Source organism: Schistocerca cancellata, chromosome 12, assembly GCF_023864275.1.
Source record: "Schistocerca cancellata isolate TAMUIC-IGC-003103 chromosome 12, iqSchCanc2.1, whole genome shotgun sequence".
NCBI lineage: Eukaryota > Metazoa > Arthropoda > Insecta > Orthoptera > Acrididae > Schistocerca > Schistocerca cancellata.
The window spans coordinates 106,898,210-106,922,479 of record NC_064637.1 but is presented as its reverse complement, the minus strand read 5'-3'; the positions used below and the strand labels follow the sequence as shown (position 1 = coordinate 106,922,479).

Sequence of the window (24,270 nt, the reverse complement as noted above, 5' to 3'; positions counted from 1 at the left end):
TCTCGTGTCTGCCCTGCCCCCACCCCCCTTATGAGTCCTCTCCCTCCATCGGCCCCCCTCTCGTTTTTCCTCTTCTCCCCCTTTTTCCCCCTCATCTGTCCAGGTTCCGCCCCCCCCCCCCCCCAACTGCCCTTGGCTGTGGTGTGTCATCTTCCTGCTGACTTTTTAGTGCGGTGTTTCCAGTGCTTGTTAAGTGTCGAGTGTCTTTCCCAAAGTGTTGCGAACGTACATCATACAATCGCTGGGTGTGATTTCGATATCTCTTGCGAACGATTTTACCTGTCTGTTTCCTGTGTTTTATTAGCATCGCCCACCCTTTGTTTTATGTTTTAACTTTCCACAATTTTCCGCCATTTTACGATTTAAGTCGCCGTTTTATCACCTGCTTTTATTGTTTCTGATCTCCTTATGTTTTAAAAAATTATTTGCTCTTCATAAATTGTTAAGAATTAAGATGATGTTAAAAATCAAGTGAACTGATACAAAAGGGAATGAGAAGGTACTCCGCAGAATGATTGACGAAAGAAACATTTGGAAAACACTGACAGGAAGGACGGACAGGATGATAGGGCATGCAGTAAGATATCAAAGAATAACTCCTGTGGAGCTAGATGAAGCTGTAGAATGTAAAAACTGTAGCGGAAGACAGAGATTCGAATACATCCAACAAATAATTGAGAATGCACGGTACAAGCCCTACTCTGAGGTGGTGAGGTTGGCAGAGAACAGGAATTCTTGGCGGGCCACACAGTCTGTGTGATCATTCAAAAAAATTGAACTAGGACTACCCTGACAAACTTTCAGAGGTGGTAGTATGGACCAACACAAGAAAAAAGTCTACTAAAAATGAGCACTAAAATGCATACCTTAAGAGTTGTGACGACTTCTTCAATAGAAGAGATGTGTTTTACAGTGGCGAAGATGAATAAGTGCACATAGCTTTTAAGGTATACATTTTAGAGCCCATGTTCACTGGTCATTTTTGTCTTGTTATGGTACATACTACATACCTCTCAAAATATGGAAAGCAAAGAGCTTTCAGTAGATAATATGTGTCTCACAGTATTGAAGATGAAAGGTGTATTGAAGTTGTAAAGGTGCGCATTTTAGTGCCCATGTTTACTAGACATTCTTTCCTGGTATTGGTTTATATTACCACCACTGAACTAGTACTCCAGCAGCAACTGTGCAGCGCTGCTGCAAGGCAATAGAAGTAATTGCAGGCCAGGACGGTGCTTCCCTGCTGAAGTGCTGGTTATCATTCGTGTTTTACTGTACTTATTAACACAAATCGATATTATATGTATTTTTGTTACTTTTCATGCTAATTTATATATTCACCGTTTTATGTGGGTCACTCCAAAAGAAATACACACTATTTTTGTAAAAATACAGTTTTCATTCTGCATGTGTAAAAATTTTACAGTGTGTACATACATCCTTCCCGCTTGTTTTCAAACTTAGTTCAACCTGTTCCCGTGAGTGGCGCTGTCACAGCATGTCTTCAAGATGGCTGCTACACTTGACGTTCGTCAGAACCGACGTGCTGTGAAACCGAGACAATAGGAAACATCCACAAGAGGTTTAAAAAGGTGTGTGGAGATGTTGCTGTCGATCGCAGTAGAGTTAGTCGGTGGGCAAACAGGTTACGTGATGAAAGCGGGCACGGCAACATTGAGGATTGTCCTCGCAGCGGCAGGCCTCGTACTGCACACACTCCAGACAATGTGCAGAGAGTTGACGAATTGGTGACTGCTGACAGACGCATCACAGTGAACGAATTGTCATGCAACGTTGGGATAGGGGAAGGAAGTGTTTGCAGAATATTGAAAGTGTTGGCGTTAAAAAAGGTTTGTGCCAGGTGGGTTCCCAGGATGTTGACAGTGGCTCACAAAGACACAAGAAAAATGGTATGTAGCGAATTTTTGGAACAGTACGAGAATGGTGGAGATGAATTTCTTAGAAGAATTGTGACAGCTGATGAAACATGGCTCCATCATTTTTCGCCAGAGACAAATAGGCAATCAATGGAGTGGCATCATGCAAATTCACCCAAGAGAAAAAATTCAAAACCACATCTTCTGCTGGAAAAGTTATGGCTACAGTGTTTTTCGATTCCCAAGGACTCTTGCTTGTGGACATCATGCCAAGTGGAACCACCATAAATTCTGATGCATATGTGACGACACTGAAGAAACTTCGAGCTAGACTGAGTCGTGTTCGACCACATCGGCAAAAGCAGGACGTTTTGCTGTTGCACGACAATGCACGGCCACATGTCAGTCAAAAAACCTTGGAAGTGATCACAAAACTCGGATGGACAACACTGAAACACCCACCTTACAGTCCTGACCTGGCTCCATGTGACTATCATCTGTTTGGGAAACTGAAAGACTCTCTTCGTGGAACAAGGTTTGAAGATGATGACTCCCTTGTGCACGCTGCCAAACAGTGGCTCCAACAAGTTGGTCCAGAATTATACTGTGCTGGTATACAGGTGCTGGTTCCAAGATGGCGTAAGGCAGTTGAGAGGGATGGAAATTATGTGGAGAAATGAAAATATTGTTCATAAAGGATGTATCTACACACTGTAAAACTTTCAAAGATGTAGAATAAAAGAAGGATTTAAAAAAAAATAATGTGCATTTGTTTTGGAGTGACTCTCGTATGAAATCAAAGACCTTTCAGTAGATAATATATGTCTCGCAGTACTGAAGATGAAAAAGTGCTCCTAGTTGTAAAGGTATGCATTTTACGCCCATGTTTACTAGACATTATTTCCTGTATTGGTTTACATTACCACATCTGAACCAGTACTCCAATAGCAACTGTGCAGCGCTGCTGCAAGGCAATAGAAGTAACTGCAGGCCAGGACGGTGCTTCGCTGCTGAAATGCTGGTTATCATTCGTGTTTTTCTGTAATTGTTAACACATATCGATATTAGATATATTTTTGTTACTTTTCATGCTAATTTATATATTCATCGTTTTACACTGTCTACCAAAAAAGTGAAGCATCTAATAGAGAAGAAGGAAAGGAATCGAAACTTATGTGTTGATAGGGCATGTGATGTTATTTCAGTGATCACACAATCGAGTAAAATTTACAAAGAACGTGGTAGTATGAGACCACTTTACTACTTTCAAGTTGCACCCCTCTGGTCTGGACACATGCATTGATTCGATCGAGAAGCGTGTCATAAAACCGTTGTATCCACCACTCAGACAAGACAGCCCTTAGCTTTTGTAACTGGCCCATGATATCCTTGTTACTAGCAATGAGACCGAGCTGACTTCTGAGCTGGTCCACACGTATTCTGTCAAGGATAGATCAGGGGATCTTGCTGGCCATGGAAGTGCCTCAACATCATACAGATGGTTCACAAGACACTACCATATGTAGCCGAGCATTGTCCTGTTGAAAAATGGTTCCACGATACTGTCGTATGAGAGGTAACACATGACGACACAGGATGTCCATGATGTACTAATGTGCCACCTGAGTTCCTCCAATTACACATGGACGTGACCTGAAGTCACACTCGACAGCTCCTCACACAATGACAAAAACATTGAAAAAATGCTATTCTCCCCAGGCCGCCACCATACTCCTTGAGAATGGCCATACAGGCAAGTGGAGAATCACGGTTCTCCAATGAACACAACGCGAAGTGATTCATCAGCAGAGTATACATCCTGGTCGAGACATCACTCCAAACACAGCCGTTTGTGTTGTGATGTTACCAGCAGGCTATGCACCGGACAGTAATTCTCAAGACTGGTTGCTACAAGTCTCCAACCAGTGATGAAATCACTCAACAGAGGATAGTCCACTGGACCTGACTGGATACCAATTCGATCCTACACAGAGTACGCGAAAGAACTTGCCCCCCTTCTAACAGCCGTGCACCGCAAGTCTCTAGAGGAACGGAAGGTTCCAAATGATTGGAAAAGAGCACAGGTAGTTCTAGTTTTCAACAAGGGTCGTCGAGCAGATGCGCAAAACTATAGGCCTATATCTCTGACATCGATCTGTTGTAGAATTTTAGAACAAGTTTTTTGCTCGCGTATCATGTCATTTCTGGAAACCCAGAATCTACTCTTCTGGAAACAGCGATCGTGTGAGACCCAACTCGCTTTATTTGTTTATGAGACCCAGAAAATATTAGATACAGGCTCGCAGGTAGATGCTATTTTCCTTGACTTCCGGAAGGCGTTCGATATAGTTCCGCACTGTCGCCTGATAAACAAAGTAAGTGCCTGAAACTTCCTGGCAGATTAAAACTGTGTGCCCGACCGAGACTCGAACTCGGGACCTTTGCCTTTCGCGGGCAAGTGCTCTACCAACTGAGCTACCGAAGCACGACTCACGCCCGGTACTCACAGCTTTACTTCTGCCAGTACCTCGTCTCCTGTAGGAGAGCTTCTGTAAAGTTTGGAAGGTAGGAGACGAGGTACTGGCAGAAGTAAAGCTGTGAGTACCGGGCTATTGAAGCCTGACAGGCCTGTTTGAGTGGGTAGGCCTTTACACACCTCTTCTGCCACGTGTTTGTTGCTCGTTTCCGTCTACATTGCCATTAAAATACCACTAATCACTTTTACTATCTTCTAAAACAACGCAGTATTTCAAACTATTGCAAATTTTATGAATAAAAATTACTCCTTTATTAAAAAAGTTTATTTTATTTTTATTATTACATTTTAGCATTGTTACTATGGCTAACTGATATTACGGTTACCTGATATTAGGAAAAAGTAAAAAACACTTGTTATAGCCAATACCAAACAAATAACGAAAAACACCGGTTATTCAGAATTAAAATACCGGTATAGGTTTTAGCCGGTTGGTTCTTCCCATCCCTATACTACACTGAAGCGCCAAAGACACTGGTACAGGCATGCTTATTCAAGTACAGAGATATGTAATAAGGCAGAATACGGCGCTAGGCTCGGCAACGCCTATATACGACAACAAGGGTCCGGCGCAGTTGTTAGATCGGTTACTGCTGCTACAATGGCACGTTATCAAGATTTAAGTGAGTATGAACGTGGTGTTACAGTCGGCGCACGAGCGATGAGACACAGTATCTCTGAGGAAACGATGAAGTAGGGATTTACCAATGTCACGAATGTACCGTGAATAGTAGGAAAAAGGTAAAATATCAAATCTACATCTACATTTATACTCCGCAAGCCACCCAACGGTGTGTGGCGGACGGCATTTTACGTGCCACTGTCATTACTTCCCTTTTCTGTTCCAGTCGCGTATGGTTCGCGGGAAGAACGACTGTCTGAAAGCCTCCGTGCGCGCTCGAATCTCTCTAATTTTACATTCGTGATCTCCTCGGGAGGTATAAGTAGGGGGAAACAATATATTCGATACCTCATCCAGAAACGCACTCTCTCGAAACTTGGACAGCAAGCTACACCGCGATGCAGAGCGCCTCTCTTTCAGAGTCTGCCACTTGAGTTTGCTAAACATCTCCGTAACGCTATCAAGCTTACCAAATAACCCTGTGGCGAAACGCGCCGCTCTTCTTTGGCTCTTCTCTATCTCCTCCGTCAATCCGATCTGGTACGGATCCCACACTGATGAGCAATACTGAAGTATAGGTCGAACGAGTGTTTTGTAAGCCATCTCCTTTGTTGATGGACTACGTTTTCTAAGGACTATCCCAATGAATCTCAACCTGGTACCCGCCTTACCAACGATTGATTTTATATGATCATTCCACTTCAAATCATTCCGCACGCATACTCCCAGATATTTTATAGAAGTAAGTGCAACCAGTGTTTGTTCCGCTATCATATAATCATACAATAAAGGATCCTTCTTCTGTATTCGCAATACATTACATTTGTCTATGTTAAGGGTCAGTTGCCACTCCCTGCACCAAGTGCCTAATCGCTGCAGCTCTTCCTGCATTTCGCTACAATTTTCTAATGCCGCAACTTCTCTGTATACTATAGCATCATCCGCGAAAAGCCGCATGGAACTTCCGACACTATCTACTAGGTCATTTATATATGTTGTGAAAAGCAATGGTCCCATAACACTCCACTGTGGCACGCCAAAAGTTAACTTTAACGTCTGTAGACGTCTCTCCATTGAGAACAACATGCTTTGTTCTGTTTGCTAAAAACTCTTCAATCCAGCCACACAGCTGGTCTGATATTCCGTAGGCTCTTACTTTGTTTATCAGGCGACAGTGCGGAACTGTATCGAACGCCTTTCGGAAGTCAAGGAAAATGGCATCTACCTGGGAGCCTGTATCTAATATTTTCTGGGTCTCATGAACAAATAAAGCGAGTTGAGACTCACACGATCGCTGTTTCCGGAATCCATGTTGATTCCTACAGAGTACATTCTGGGTTTCCAGAAACGAAATGATACGCGAGCAAAAAACATGTTCTAAAATTCTACAACAGATCGACGTCAGAGATATACGTCTATAGTTTTGCGCATCTGCTCGACGGCCCTTCTTGAAGACTGGGACTACCTGTGCTCTTTTCCAATCATTTGGAACCTTCCGTTCCTCTAGAGACTTGCGGTACACGGCTGTTAGAAGGGGGCCAAGTTCTTTCGCTGCGGCCGGAAAAAGATCCTGCAAGAACGGGACCGACGATTGAAGAGAATCGTTCAGCGTGACAAAAGTGCAACCCTTCCGCAAATTGCTGCAGATTTCAATTCTGGGCCATCAACAAGTGTCAGTGTGTGAAGCATTCAGCAAAACATCATCGATACAGGCTTTCGGAGCTGAAGGACCCTCGTGTACCCTTGATGACTGCTTGACACAAAGCTTTACGCCTCGCATAGGCCCGTCAACATCGACATTAGACTGTTCATGTTGTGGTCGGTCGAGTCTCGTTTCAAATTGTATCGAGTGAATGGATATGTACGGGTATGGAGACATCCTCATGAATCCATGGACCCTGCATGTCAGGGAACTGTTCAAGCTGGTGGTAGCTTTGTAATGGTATGGGGCATGTGCAGTTGGAATGATATGGGACCTCTGATACGTCTAGATACGAATCTGCCAAGTGACACGTATATAAGCATGTTGTGTGATCACCAGCATTCATTCACGTCCATTGCGCATTCCGACGGACTAGGGCAATTCCAGCAGGACAATGCGACGCCCCACACGTCCAGAATTGCTACAGAGTGGCTCCATGAACACTCTTCTGAGTTTAAACACTTCCACTGGCCACAAAACTCCGCAGACATGAACATTATTGAGCATAACTGGGATGCCTTGCAACGTGCTGTTCAGAAGAGATCTCCAGCCCATCTTAACTCTTATGGATTTACGGACAGCCCTGCAGGATTCATGGTGTCACTTCCCTCCAGCACTGCTTCAGACGTTAGTCGGGTCCATGCCACATTGTGCTGCACCACTTCTGCGTGCTCGCGGGGCCTTACACGATATTTGGCAGGTGTATCAGTTTTTTTTTCATGAACATTTGCAGGTGAAAAACATGTGTTCCCAATATATGTCGCTCATTTTGAGTTTTTAAGCTCCACCTTCTGCAAAACACAATATATTTCTTTTTTTTTATTTACCCAACCACATTTCGACACCTACTCGATGTGATCAAAAGTAATTGGACACCTGGCTGAAAATGACTTACAAGTTCGTGGTGCCCTCCATCGGTAATGCTGAAATTCAATATGGTGTTCGCCCACCCTTAGTCTTGATGACAGTTTCCACTCTCGCAGGCATACATTCAATCAGGTGCTGGAAGGTTTCTCGGGGACTGGCACGCCATTCTTCACAGAGTGCTGCGCTGAGGAGAGGTATCGATGTCGGTCGGTGAGGCCTGGTATGAAGTTGGCATACAAAAACATCCCAAATGTGTTCTATAAGATTCAGGTCAGGACTCTGTGCGGGCCAGTCCATTGCAGGGATGTTGTTGTCGTGTAACCACTCCACCACAGGCTGTGCATTATGAACAGGTGCTCTATCATGTTGAAAGATGCTATCGCCATCCCTGAATTGCTCTTCAACAGTGGGAAGCAAGAAGGTGCTTAGAACATCAATGTAGGCCTGTGCTGTGATAGTGCCACACAAAACATCAAGGGGTGCCAGCCCCCGCCATGAAAAACACGACCACACCATAACACGACCGTCTCCAAATTTTACTGTTGGCACTACACACGTTGGCAGATGATGTTCCCCAGGCATTCACCATACCCACACCCTGCCATCGGTTCGCCACATTATGTACCGTGATTTGTCACTCCACACAACGTTTTCCCACTGTTCAATCGTCCAATGTTTATGCTCCTTACACCAAGCGAGGTTTTGTTTGGCATTTACTGGCGTGATGTGTGGCTTATGAGCAGCCACTCGACCATGAGATCCAAGTTTTCTCACCTCTCGCGTAACTGTAATAGTACTTGCGGTGGATCCTGATGCATTTTGGAATTCCTGTGTGATGGTCTGGACAGATGTCTGCCTATTACACATTACGACCCTCTTCAACTGTCGGCGGTCTCTGTCAGTCAACAGACGAGGTCGGCCTGTACGCTTTTGTGTTGTACGTGTCCCTTCACGTTTCCACTTCACTATCGCATCGGAAACAGTGGAGCAAGGGACGTTTAGCAGTGTGGAAATCTCGCGTACAGACGTATGACACAATTGACACCCATGACCACGTTCGAAGTCCATGAGTTCTGCGGAGAGCCCCATTCTGCTCTCTCATGATGTCTGATGACTACTGAGGTCGCTGATATGGAGTACCTGACAGTAGGTGGCAGCACAATGCACCTAATATGAAAAACATATGTTTTTGGGGGTGTCCAGATACTTTTCATCACACAGTGTATGTGTCATCTTCCAAGTGTCTTGATTTATTTCTGAAAGTACATTACTTGTGAATATGGACTTCTACAGGTCTGCCTGTTTTTATGCCTTTTGTTGTTTGACAGCATGTCATGTTTTTCATCCAGCTGCGTATTTTTTGTTTGTTTTCTGTTTCTATTTTAATTATATACCTTGTCTTCCACATCTTTTAAGGTCGCTCCAACTTTGTTTCACACGATTTTTACACATAATTGTTTTCTCACAATTGTTGGGGAGATGTAAAGCACACAAGAACTTTGGCGAACATGATCGTTTTGTTCGTCCACGTGTTATGGTGTGGGGAGATGTAATGTTGCAGGACCTCTTTTCAGGAGTGCAGTCGGCCGTGACCCCACTTTTATGAATGACAAAAAGCGACCTCATCAAACTGCGCAGGTAAAGAAACTGTTGAAACGAAAGGATATTCGGCAGCGCATGGACTGGTCTGCCCATTCCTCTGACTTAAACCCCATTGAGCATGCATGGGGTACATTGGGGAGAACATTCACGCACACCAACGACCATCCAACAGTTAACAACAGCCCTGGTGGAGAAACGAAACACCCTACCACAAGAAGACCTTACCAACCTTGTGGCCAGCATGGGAGTACGTTGCAGAGCCTGCACTGCTGTCCTTGGTGATCACGCACCCCATTAAGGACCATGTCCCGCCTTTCGTAATGTTCAGAGAACCATTATGAATCGCAGTGACTTCAGTGTAATTACTATCTTAGAATAACAGTGTAATTTCTATTCGTCTCATAGTGTATTTCTTTCAGTTGCTATCCGTGCTATACCTCAGCAGTTCGTTCTATGTATGCTCCAAGTTCTATCGAGCTCCGTTACGTGGCAGTGACATGTCGTGAGAAAGTTACTTTTGTCCTTAAGTGTTGGACACTAGTGTACATTCTGTTTTACAGAAGATGGAGTTTAAAAACCCAAATGTAACTAGCAAACTCGGCAAACAAACGTCAACAAGACCTTCCAGGACCAGCAAGATGAATATCTCAAAATTTGACCAAAGCTCAAAAACAGGCCCGCGTCAGTTAGTGTAGTTTCTTGGGAACAGAGGCTACAACGTAGCAATCAACATCCCCACAGTTTGGCAGCTGTACGAGATTTAACCATTAATGAGTGGCTTCAGCTGAAGATGAAGAAACTTGACGACTCTCGCAGCAGTGAGGTCATTATGAAGACTAGAGGTGATGTTACACGGTATTTGTTTGGCGTGTCTGCTCGGGGTGAATACTTTTTCGTCTGACGTGCTTACACTGAATGTAAACCTGATAACAAGTATAGGTCCATTAATTTAGTGTACACACCTCATACACCAGCAGTCTCGGACTCACCTGTCCCTCTCGGTGTCCAGCTCGTCACGCAAGCGGTCCAGGTCCCTGAGCAGTGCGGCTTCCTCCCTCCTGGCCTCCAGGCGAACAGCCGCCAGCTGCCGTTCCAGCTCCAGACGGGTGCTCCTCTCCTTCTCCAGTTGCTCCCTCATCTTGGAGGCGTCTTCCACTCCCTCGGCTGCCTGTCGTCTCTCCGGCTCTGGACGTTTGGCTCTCTCCTTCTCCAGTCTCTCGTTCAGCCTGGGCGCGGCTGCTGCCTCCGCCTGCTTCACCTCCTGACGAGCTGCCTCCAGTTGGCGTTCCAGCTCGAGACGTGTTCTCTTCTCTTCCTCCAGCTGCTCTTCGAGCCTGGAAATTCCGGACAGCTCGACCTGCTTCACTTCTTGGGACACTGCTGTCAGCTGCCTTTCTAGCTCGAGTCGTACGCTCTTCTCTTTCTCCAGCTGCTCTTCGAGCTCGGAGATTCCAACTGCCTTGTCCTGACTGATTTCTTGAGACAAAGCGGCCAATTTTTTCTCCAGTTCTAGGCGCAGACTCTTCTCTTTCTGCAGCTCCTCTTCCACCTGGGAGACGCCAGTCACCTGGTCATGTTTAACCATTTGAGACATAGTTGCTAACTGTCTCTCCAGTTCCAGTCGTGCACTCTTCTCTTTCTCTAGCTGCTCTTCAAGCCGGGAGATTCCAGCTGTCTTGTCCTGATTCTCTTGTGATAAAGTTGCCAACTTTCTCTCCAGGTCCAGCCGTGCACTCCTCTCTTTCTCCAGTTGCTCCCCAAACCTGGAGTTTTCAGCTGCCTTCTCCTGACTGACCTCTTGTGACATAGCTGCCAACTTTCTCTCCAGTTCCTGCCGTGCACTCTTCTCTCTCTCCAGCTGCTCCTCCAGCCTGGAGATTCCAGTGGCCTCCTTGCGGTCACGTTTCAGCTGGCCCTCCACCTGTGTAATCGGTTAGCGACATTAATAAGCTGAGAAAATATACAGAGAAGAGAATCAGAGGCATTTTTTTCACAGACAGAATGATTCTTTTGGAGTAAATGTAATTACTTAAAGATATTTTATAAAGTGTATCTAGTAATTAACAGACTATAACAACAGCATGGTCTTTAGATTGATACTAAGTTAGATTACATATGTCGTTCATTCCATAGACACAAAGTGTAGAAACACAGTATTCATAGTTGGAGATGATCTCACAAAATCATAAAAAATAGAAATTTACACAAAAACTAATGCACTAAAATTCGTTGTTCATTCCACAGATGCTTATTGAAATGGTTCTCAAAGAGATAATTAAGTTTTCACAGAGTAATAGAACAGCTTAGTTTGTCACAAAAATTTAAAGGTAAACAATGATCAGCCAGAACATTGTGAATGCCTACCTAATAGCCGGTATGACCACCTTTGGCACATATATCAGTGGCGACATGTGTTATCATGGAAGCAATGAGGCTTCGGGTAGGTTGCTGGAGGGAGTTCAAATCACGTCTGCACGTACGAGTAACGTAATTCCCGTAAATTTCAGGGAGGGGGACCACGAGCTCTGACACCAAGTTCAATCAGCGATTGGCTTCATATCTGGCGAGTTGGGAAGCAGCACTTCAATTGGAATTATCCTCCATGTTGCTCGAACCACTCCATAACACTGCTGGTATTATGACATGGAGCATTATCTTGTTGAAAAATGCCAATGCCACTGGGAAACAATCGTCATGGACAGGTGTACGCGGTCTGCAACAAGTATACAATACTCCTTGGCTGTCACGGTGCCTTTCATGAGATCCACTAGACCCATTTATGCCCACGTCAATGTTCCCAAGAGTATAACATAGTTGTTGCCATCCCGCAATACAGGTGTCAAGGAGCTGTTCCGCTGGAAGATGATGGATTCGTGCCCTCCAATTGGCATGACAAAGAAAGTATCGAGATTCATCAGGCTGTGCAACGCTTTGCCACTGCGCCAATGTCCAGTGCCAATGGTCACATGCCCATTTCAGTCATAGTTGCCGAAGTTGTGGAGTTAGCATTGGCACATGTGTGGACTGACAGCTGCAGAGTCCCACCATTATGAGTATTCCGTGCACTTCATGTTCAGACACACTTGTACTCTGCACAGCATTAAAGTCTGACATTACTTCTGCCACAGTTCACCGTGTGTTCTATTTTAGTTACAGTTCGCCGCCTGTTCTATTTTAGCAGTCTCCCCAGCCTACAATGTTCAACATCTGTAATGAGGGGTGGCCACCCAACCCCACAATGTCTGGGCACGGTTTCACCACCGGCCGGTGTGGCCGAGTGGTTCTAGGCACTTCAGTCCAAAACTGCGGTACTGCTATGGTCGCAGGTTCGAATCCTGCCTCGGGCATGGATGTGTGTGATGTCCTTAGGTTAGTTAGGTTTAAGTAGTTCTATGGGACTGATTGCCTCAGATGTTAAGTCCCATAGTGCTCAGAGCCATTTGAACCATTTTTTTGTGGTTTCATCTCGGTTTCACCAGGTCTTGAAGCCACTCACCGCAGCACTTCTGGAACTCTTGACAAGTCATGCTGTTTCCAAAATGCTTGTGCTGAGCCTCCGAGCCACCAAAATCTGATCTCGGTCAAACTCAGATAGACTGCACCCCTGCCTCGCTATATACACGGACGGCTCCATGGGTGTGTCCGACTAGCAGTCATTCCTCGCCAAGTGATTCTGCTGTCACCCGGATGGGTCTATATCAGTAGTAGGTTGATGGTAATAATGTTTTGTCTGATCAGTGTACGTAGTAAAACCATATAAAATAATTTCTATGCCACAAATCATTAAATGAAAATAAAATTACAGTGCCTTCTTATCCTGATCATGTGCCTTGAAGTAAAATAATATGTTGTGGTCACATATTATTACTACTATATCATTGTTAGTTTCCCCACGTGGAAGATGTGCTTTGCTGGTGCTCCACAATTTTCTCTGTTGTGAATGCATTTAATTGATGTTACAGCGTTCATTTGTCATACTAGTGTAGAAGATATTACAAATTCAGCTACATAAAAAAAAATCTTTGCAATTCGTACATTTAAGCATACCTATTAACCGACCTCTGGCTCTCCTTTTTGTGAGACTGCGTGCGCCAGGTAAATCCGGTTCTAGATTCTAATATTTGCACTGTTTAGGCCGTTTTTCCATTATCTCTCATTGACTGTGTCACAGTTTGTGTGTATCACTATATTTTGTGCATTTTTGAACATCTAAAAGTGCCATGTAAAATTTGTACTATATGTCATACATATATATTACAAATTGTAAACTACATTTGTGCTTCTTATGTGTCTTTGGCAACAGAACATTATTTTAAAATAATCATTACATCATTTCAGGTGACAAAAGGTAAATTATTGCTAGTTTTTCTGACACTTACGAGTGTTTTTGCACAACATATTCCATAGTAAGTTGTGAGCTATACTTAGGCATTAAGTAAACTTTAGCAAAAATATGTATGCAGAAAATTGTTTCCCCCATACTGCAGTCTACATACCAGTACTTACCTGATTACCACAACACTTCCAAATCTTTCCGCTCATTGCCCTGTTTCTTCTGTCCGAAATACAGTGAGGTAACAAAAGCCACAAGACACCGCCTAATATCATGTTGGACCTCCTTTTGCCTAGTGTAGTGCAGCAACATGACATGGCATGGACTCAACAAGTCGTTGGAAGAAATATTGAGGCATGCTGCTTCTATAGTTGTCCATAATTGTGAAAATGTTGTCAGTGCAGCATTTTGTGTGTGAACTGACCTCTCAATTATGTCACATTAATGTTCGATGTATCCATGTCCAAATCATTCACTAGAATTCTATTTTGTATATTTTAAAACTGTTCAGTCAGGTATTTTATGAGTTAGCCAGCTCAGATTGTGGCTCGTTGATATGGTAGTCATAGTATACAACGTTTTTTCTCCATTTTATGGAGTGCACAGTTTAAAATATCTGAACATTTAAAGAAGTTGCCAGTTTTGCACCACTTTGGAATCTCATCAAGATCTGCCTATTTGTGTAGGTTTTTCTGTACAGGCTTCATATACAGATTAGGAAATGAGACACAAAGTAGTAAAGGAGTTTTGGTATTTGGGGAGCAAAACAACTAATGATGGTTGAAGTAGAGAGGATATAAAATGTAGACTGGCAATGGCAAGGAAAGCGTTTCTGAAGAAGAGAAACTTGATAACATCGAGTATAGATTTAAGTGTCAGGAAGTCGTTTCTGAAAGTATTTGTATGGAGTATAGCCATGTATGGAAGTGAAACATGGACGATACATAGTTTGGACAGCAAGAGAATAGAAGCTTTCAAAATGTGGTGCTACAGAAGAATGTTGAAGATTAAATGGGTAGATCACATAACTAATGAAGAGGTATTGAATAGAATTGGGGAGACGAGGAGTTTGTGGCACAGCTTGACTAGAAGAAGGGATTGGTTGGTAGGACATGTTCTGAGGCATCAAGGGTTCACCAATTTAGTATTGGAGGGCAGTGTGGAGGGTAAAAATCGTAGAGGGAGACCAAGAGATGAATGCACTAAGCAGATTCAGAAGGATGTAGGTTGCAGTAGGTACTGGGAGATGAAGAAGTTTGCACAGGGTAGAGTAGCATGGAGAGCTGCATCAAACCAGTCTCAGGACTAAAGACCACAACAACAACAACAACTTCATATATTGAAGCCCCAAATGCTCTCTGCTACTCATTATCCTGCAAATTATGAAGTACAGATCTACAGACTGATAACAGCAGCTACAGACTTGCCATCAAACTGTAGTAAATTTCTGACACACTTTCTCTGGATAAGATTATAGAAATCTGCCAGCTCTGTATTCCGGATCCGGCAGATCATTCAGTGCTGACCAGCTGTCATGTCATTCTCTACTGTACAGTGTCATTTCGATGCACTGTGGAGAGAAGTATTGGGTCAGCACACAGCTCTCCCAGTCATTGTTGGCTTTCCAGGCCTCGGGGCTGCTACATCGCACCCAAGTCATTCCACAACTGGCATCACAAGGCTTTCCATTCTTCTCACCAGGGAAAATCCCTAGCATTATTACGAATCAAACCCAGGTACTCTACATGTCGACCAGATATGCTGACCACTACGCTGTAAAGGTGGCATAATTATAGAACTCTCAAATATGATTCCTCCACCAAAAATAGTGAAGTGAACTGTCAGATATATCCAGAACAGGTACAGGTCACAACAGATATACTGCCTGAAAAAAAGGTAAGCACCCAGAAGACATGATCTAATGTCAGTGTCAATGTCAATGTAACTTCATTGACTTACACCCAATTGGTAGGTATGTAAATGATTAGAGCTTCAATTCTTCACAATAGGTAGAAGGATCATCAGAGTGCAGTAGTGTTTTCCATGTTCAGTGTCTACATCTGCATCTACGTGATTACTCTGCTGTTCACAATAAAGTGCTGGCAGAGGGTTCAATGGACTACCTTCATGCTGTCTCTCTACTCTCTACCGTTCCACTCTCGAATGGCACGTGGGAAAAACGAGCACTTAAATATCTCCATGCAAGCCCTGATTTCTCTTATTTTATTCTGATGATCATTTCTCCCTATGTAGGTGGGTGCCAACATAACGTTTTCACAGTTGGAGGAGAAAACTGGTGATTGAAATTTCATGAGAAGATCCCGTCGCAACAAAAAACGCCTTTGTTTTAATGATTGCCACTCCAATCCACGTATCATTTCTGTGAGACTATATCCCCTATTTCGAGATAATACTAACGAGCTGCCCTTCTTTGTACTTTTTCGATGTCATCCATCAGTCGCACCTGATACAGATCCCACACCGCACAGCAGTACTTCAGAACAGGGCAGACAAGCGTAGTGTAAGCAGTCACTGTTGCACCTTCTAAATGTTCTGCCAATGAATCACAGTTTTTGGTTTGCTCTACCCACAATATTATCTATGTGATCATTCCAATTTAGGTTATTTGTAATTGTAATCTCCAAGTATTTAGTTGAATTTACAGCCCTCAGATTTGTGTGACTTATCGCATAATCGAAATTTAGCTGATTTCTTTTAGTACTCATGTGAATAACTTCGCACATTTCTTTATTCAGGGTCAATTGCCACTTTTCGCAGCATATAGATATCTTATCTAAATCATTTTGCAAGTCATTTTGATCATCTGATGACTTTACAAACAATCTAAGACGGCTACTCAGATTGTCTCCTATGTCGTTAATATAGATCAGGAACAATAGAGGGCCTATAACACTTCCTCGGGGAACGCCGAATATTACTTCTGTTTTACTCGATGACTTTTCGTCTGTTATTATGAACTGTGACCTTTCTGACAGGAAAGCGTGAATCTAGTCACACAACTGAGGCGATACTCCGTAGGCACGCAGTTTGGTTAGAAGACGCTTGTGAGGAACTATGTCAAAAGCCTTCTGGGAATATAAAAATATGGAATCAATTTGACATCCCCTGTTGATAGCACTTATTACTTCATGAGTATAAAGAGCTACTTGTGTTTCACAAGAACGATGTTTTCTGAAACTGTGCTGACTATGTGTCAATAAATCGTTTTCTTCGAGGTACTTCATAATATTCGAATACAGTGTACGTTCCAAAATCCTAATGCAAATCGACATTAGTGATATAGGCCTGTAATTCAGCGGATTACTCCTACTTCCCTTTTTGGGTACTGCTGTGACTTGAGCAATTTTCCAGTCTTTAGGTATGGGTCTTTCTGTGAGCGAGTGGTTGTGTACAATTGCTAAATATATTATCATTATTACACAGACAGTATATCACAGCAGTCAGCTGCGACTGTACACAAATGAGAACTATTACTGCCTGAGGGGAGAGGAGTGGTGTGGGAGAACAAGCCTCACCCCCCTCCCAAAGGGCTGCCATCCTACATCTGAGTTCTGTGGTTCCATGAAAGCAGAACTGTCATAACGGTCATAGGGATCACTGATTGCTTTTGTTGTGGTGAGAGTTGCAATCAAATCCCTTTATGCATCAGGATTAGTATCTTCATTCGTTTCAAAATAAGAAAAGAAAATGAGCAATCCACAACACTAAGCAAATTGCAGTACACAAAACATTTGGTGGTGGCTACAGTGCAATTGTTTGCTGTGTTCGGCAGTGAATTTGCTGTGCTCAAGCCTGGCCTCTGGCGGTATTTTATGCATCTGTAGTTCAAAACACACCCCACCTAAAACTGCCACGATATGGCATCCATAATACCATGCCTGGTAAGTTATATATTAGGCGTGAACAGTGTTATATGTTGAGTGATCATTGTGAAGGACACAGAGATGCTCAAGTGAGACAGTGTTATCAGGACCTGACAGAGTTTGAAAGGGGCATCATTGTGGATCTACATTTGGCCAGCTGCTCATACAGTACAATGTCTAGATTTGTGGGGCATTCAGATGTGACACTGGTCCCATGTTGGGCTGCATGTGAAAATGAGATGGTGCATTAAGCACATTGTAACCTCTTCACACCTGCACGTCTGATTTGAGAACAGGTAACGGACTTGCTGCAACATTCTATGTCATCCTGCAGCATTGGTTGGAGACTAACAGTAGCTGGACTGGGGAATTACCATACCATATATGCATTGCTGTTAACACAACAATATAAATGGTGCACTCGGAGTTGTACAGTGGCTGGGAAGCAGGGCCTATGACGATTGGCTTCGCATTGTGTTCAGCGATGGCCACCATTGGTAAGTATGGTGGCAACATAGGAAGAAGTGTCATTCTTACAATGTTTTTGGAGCGGCACAGCAGTGTTAATCCTGCCAGCACATGTGGGGAGCCATTGGGTATGACTTTTGGTCACTGCTGATGTTGACTGACAGAACTCCAACAGCACAATGAAACATCACAGACATACAGACTTCAATGAGTGCAGACCATTCAAGGAAGCTCTGGTTGGCAAAAACTGCTGTTCTAATGAAGAAGGAAATAAAAGGAAGTTTAGGACTTTAGGACTTCACATCCAGTCACAAACGATATATTTAGAGACAGAGTGTGCGCTTTGATTGAGAATGGCTTGGGAACAAAACTGACAATGCCCTTTACAAAGGAACTAACTGGCATTCACTGGAAGAGATTTTAGATTATGAGATGGGGTTTCAAACCACTGTAGTCCCATGTAAGAGCCCAGTACCTCATTTCTGTCACCTCACTTACCTTTCTCATGAAGAGGTACATCACACAGTATGCATTGCACACACTCACAATCAGAATTCATGTTACTTTAAAAGCACTGGTGAATTTGCAATGAGTGTGAGGGTGATTATGAAACAAGTTGATACAGCTTCTTTGCCACAGAAGCAGAATAAGTAACTTTGAAAAAAAATACTGTGGTTCTCAGTTCACTCAAACTCATATTATTAAACTACTCTTGCATTATAGATACTACTTTCTGTATATCTTATTGGGTTAAAGTTTTCCAGAATGGATGTACTGAAAGATAGAACTGAAAACTTCCAGATCTGGAAAGTTGTTTCAGTGATACATGAGCTGCATGAGATAATGCACCAGTTAGATGTTACCACTAGAGAATAAACACAAAAATATAGATCAAATACTGGTTTAAAAATTGTTTTTTGAGAAGTATATGGACAGGACATAAGTATAGGTATGCTGTATTCCATACTGTTGCAGTTTTGTGAAAACTGGTCCATGATTCTGAATCAATCACATGATTTGATACCTGTTACCCACAAAACTTTAGCACATGTGATGATCCTCTCTCATTTACTTGTTTTGTTCCCAACTGCTACTTCTAGCCATCCCCATCACCAGAGCAAGGTCAAGCATTCTACACAACAATTGCATCAACATGTAAGTCACCTTATGAGAGTTTTCATGTGAAATACTTTTATGCAGTGTGTGATCCTACTCCAAATACCTCTCCAGTCCCTGGTAGGCTATGAAACTCTCTCATTTCCCTCCAATCTTTGTAAAGCAATTGTAACACTATTTTCATTTGATGGAAAGTTTGAATCAAAACTGGCTCTCTAATCATTTTCAGAACCTGGTTAGATTTTTGTCTGGAGGAGATATAGTCCTGTGAGACTGTCTTTAGAATTTACTCGCTAATGACTGCAATTATTCAAACACCATTGGCAGTAGCGAATCCACCTACTGATGTTGCAACAATGAGAACGCAGAAAGGCTAGGTGCAAACTACTCCATACAGCTTCAGAAAATGCACAGGTGATGGAAAATGTCAACTATTTTCCCACTCACTGCTGGAAAAACTTAAAGACCTACAAAGGTACATACAAATTCAAGGGCAACAAGAGAAATCCACATTTTTGAATGCCTTAGAAGCAGCTAAATACATTCATTCTTGTTTTTTTGTTTCTTTGCTTATTTTCATTTCATTTTGTTCTAATTAATTATGATTGATATATACATTAAAAACCTCTTTAACACTTTTCAGCAGACTGACCCAAAAAAACGTAAGATGCAGGGAAGTGTAGCATACAGGAAAGCATCAGGAACACAACAAGCTGTAGATTTCGTGCCAATTGTTCTCCACCAACGTCCGTGTTTTAACCAAGGTTGTGTTGCAAGTGTTATTTACTTAACACAAATATCTTTTTAATGTCATTTCAGGGAAGACTTTTGCTTCCATGTTTTATTTACACCATTGACATGACTGAAATGAAGAAGGAAATGCATGTATCTGTCATATCACTCAGCCACTGCCTTCAAGATAATCGCAAAGGCAGTGGCTGAGTGCTGACACACACAAACACATGTGTGGGTTTCCCTCTTAGTTTCAATCATGTCCAATGGTGCAAATAAAACATGGACACAAAAGTTTTTTGTAAAACCACATCAAAAAGATATTCACGTTCTAATGTGAGACTTATTATCGACAGTCATTACAAAATTAAGATAAATAAAACTTGTAACACAACACTGGTTAAAACAATAAAATTGGCAACCTTTGTAAACACAGGGCAATAGGCATGAAATCCATAGCTTGTAGGCGACAAAAAGGCCACTTGATTCAAGGATGTCTTGGGTAAGAAAGAGGGCAGGAATTGTCACATTAAGGAGCACCTTGAGGAGGAATGTTTACATCTGACATCAGATCATATCAACGTAAGGCTGCCCACCTAGTACAGATTAGCAAATTTCATGTGGAAGTAACAAAGATTCATGAAAGCACATTATAGAGGTGACAGTCTTCAGAAGTGGTGTTTATTTGTATAAATGATGGCGAAATTAAATTAAAGCTATTGTAATATGACACAATGAGCAGAAAGAAGATTGCTACCAGAATCACTATCATCAGATCATGATTATCATTAAGGAAGTGACTCAGAATACTTTCCCACTCTTCCAAACAATGTGAACCTGTAATACAGGCAGCTGTGACCCAACACACTAACAATGAAAATCTTGCTTATGTATAAATGGGTCCTTGGTCAAAGCAATGGGTATCGTGGATATTGGGAAACCCAGAAAGAGAATCAAAGAGTCTGAGATGTGTTGCTATAACAAGATGTTGAAAATGAAGTGGCCTGGTGAGATAAGATATGAGGAGGTTCTCCACAGAATCAATGCGGGAAGGGCTGTGTGGAAACACTGACAAGAAGAAGGGACTGCATGGTAGGACTTCTAATAAGACATCAGGGAATAATATCTGTGTTGCTAGAGGGAGATGTAGATAGCAAAACTATAGGTGAAGATAGGGACTGGAATATTCACAACAAATATTTGAGAACATAGGGTGTGAACGCTACTTTGAGAAGTTGGCACAGGACAATATGTTGTGGTGTGATGCATCAAACCAGTTTGTAGCTCAGAAGTGAGGAAAAAAATGGGGGAAGGTACCTTTAATGAGAATGAATGGTAACATCAATCCATGAAAAAACGATGCTCTACCATTTGCACTCATCTTAATGAGCACCACCTGTGAAGATAATTTTTTTTTTTTTTCTGAGAGGGGGCAAAATGTGCACAGACAATGTCAAGAACGCCTACTGTATCTTAATGCATCAATATAACAGTCGAACAGTTTATGAAATGATTTGTTTGAGTGGCTTCAAATCTTTTTTAAATTATAAATGCTCACAGACTTTACATGATGCCAAATTCATTGTCTCAAAGCATCAACCTGAAGAACATGAAGCACCATTGCATGAATGCAATTCCCCTATACAACTAAGCAGTTTTGAGAGTATTTTCATTCAGATTTGACATACTTCCATTTCATGTTTGAGCTCCTATATACAGTCTTCTACATCAATCTGGGTAGCTGGTATGCTGCAGGTGGGAAAATATGTCTATACTGCTTAAACATTCAAATTCACTGAGCACCACTCTTACATAGTGGCTTCATGTTCAGAATGTGGTTCTCTGCTCACATGTAAGATGTTTCTCATAACCCATGTTATACATTTGAATAGACACATGACTTTGACATCTTATAAAATCCTGAAAATTTTACCCAAACATTTCTATTTGCTACACTGAATCAAAAATCAATATGCCGCAGTTCATGAATCACAAGTTACTTTGGAGAATAAACTATATGCATCAAAATAACATGTTGCTCCTGAAGATCTGTCCACAAGTTCACTAGTGGTAACAATTTTCATGAAATGTGTTAACAAAACTACTTGTTTAGTTTGGTGAACATTTCAGTTGAGCTGTGATGTCATAGGAAATATTTCTTTTTCTGCCTTTTTGTTGCATGATGAAATTTTTAACCATTCATCTAATTTGGTGTAGACCCTGACGATTTATGAGATACAACACACATAAATTATATCCTTGGTGCTTTTTGTTTTATGGGCATTAGGCTGTGGTCCAAGATATATTCGCCTGCCTAATGTTTCATTTTCCAATGCTATAGACTCATAAGAGTCTATACTCACTCAGATAGCAGTTTCAAAGTTGAACAAGCTCAGCAAGTCAAACTATTTACATGTTTATGTTCCAAACCATTATCTGAATCTTTCCCGCTTCTCAAAGATATATCGTGAGGCAGAGAAATACGTCTTGGAGCATGGCCTAACATTCATAAAACAAAAATCGACGTGGAGTCATCATATGATCACACATAAGTTACTTGCAATTTTCATTTCAGTCATTCAGTGTCAGCAGCCTGCAATAAAAAAATCAAATAACGGAACATTAATGATGGAATAATGGCAATAAGAATAATGACTAAAAAGGAATATGTTCCATCTCAAAAACGGAATACATCGTAACAACAAAAAACAACAAAACATCATAACAATGAAAAATCACCCTGTCTGGTAAGTTATCCATGACTGGAGGTTCTTTTCCTTCACCCTTCTTCCTTCACCTTCAGCTCTTCTGCCAGAACAAGGAGATAATGGCTCTGTAAACTTGCAAATTCAAATACCTTTATATGTGTGTTCTTCTGCTTGCTGAGTAGATTTTTTTAATGTATTCAGTTATTCGATATACCATAAGAAATATTCGGGTTGTATCACATATGCAAATAGGCTTCTATTCCCCGGATTTTAAAATGCACTGAGCAACTCTAAGGTAGGGTGGAACAATATGCCCTATGTGAAAATCATTCCTAGACACTTATATCTTCTAAATTCAGACCTATTACACCCTACTGCATGGCAATTTTAAGTTGTTAAGTTTGGTGAATTTGTTCTCAATATTCCTCAAAAAAATATCAAGAGTCATGCACTATCTGGATGTACATGTGAAATGAAACTGTGAAGGAGTATCTTACAACAAGACAATCTATCTTACAACAAGACAACCTGCAAACTGGTGGGTAGTTTGTGTATTGTGTATGAAACCTGGGACCTAGAAATGCCAGAGAGGCTTCGTCCCACCATAGCCCTCAGTGGTTCACAACCAAACAACAGGCCACAGCAGTCCACCCACACCACCACCACCTCACACCGAACCCAGGGTTATTGTGTGGTTCGGCCCCCAGTGGACACCCCCCTGGGAATGTCTCATACCAGACGAGTGTAACCCTAAATGTATTCATGGTAGAGTAATTATGGCGTACGCGTACCTGTGGAGACAGTGTTTGCACAGCATTCGCCGACATAGTGTAACTGTGGCGGAATAAGGGGAAACAGCTCACATTCGCCAAGGCAGATGCAAAACTGCCTTGAAAACCATCCACAGGCTGGCCGGCACACTGGACCTCGACACTAATCTGCTGGACGGATTCGTGCCGGGGACCGGCACACCTTCCCACTCGGGAAGCAGCATGTTAGACCGCGCGGCTAGCCAGGTGGGCTCAGGTACAGTTTAATAAAAGATTTTCTTTGAATCTAGGAATTCTACCAAGATTTCTGCTCACCACATAGAGAAGGAGCGGAGTGGCAGGCACCCACATTGAAAAAAAAACTGCTAGATAATTTTCTGTATGTGTATCTGCCACTCTATACGGTGAGTGGTAACCTCTCCACTTCATCACAGAATTTCCACTGTTTAATTTTTCCTGACTAGTACAAAAATACTGCACAAACATCATCTCCCTTCACCCTGAAATATGGCAAATTCTATATTGCTAAATTTTCTTACTTTTGCATTTTGATGCAATTAATAAATCTATTCAGTGCCAAATACTTTTATTTGTGCTTGGAAACAGATTGAATAGTCACTCAGAGGTAAGGAGAGTCACTGTTGGATAAACTGGGGAAAGCAAAAAAATGATTTTTCACTATGAATCTGCTTTATGGAGGTTTACGACGGTAAGTAATTCAGTATACAAGATATGATCACAAAAGTTCTACAGCTTAAACGGCGCACCAAGAATGGAAACAGTATACCACAACACTAGAACATAAATCCATTCATTCATTCATTTAGGTGTTCATCATAAAGATGAAATGTTGAGTTACAGACAGGCACAATGAAAGATTGTTACACATTAAGCTTTTGGCCAAAGGATACATCAGAAAAGGAAAATACACACACACACACACACACACACACACACACACACACACGCACCCCCCCCCCCCCCCCCCCCACACACACACACACACACACATAACCACTACCTCAGGCTACTCAGGCCAGACACAGAGTATGC

General features: G+C 42.3%; 1 protein-coding gene across 2 annotated transcripts in view; it reads right to left on the bottom strand.

The window, feature by feature from the left end:
* LOC126109635 (trichohyalin) overlaps positions 1–24,270 on the bottom strand; it is a 230,864-nt gene that overhangs the window by 84,906 nt on the left and 121,688 nt on the right. For both annotated transcript variants that reach the window (XM_049914680.1, XM_049914681.1), the window contains exon 8: positions 10,196–11,127. In XM_049914680.1, the coding sequence (XP_049770637.1) occupies positions 10,196–11,127 (932 nt within the window). The remainder of the gene's footprint in view (positions 1–10,195; positions 11,128–24,270) is intronic.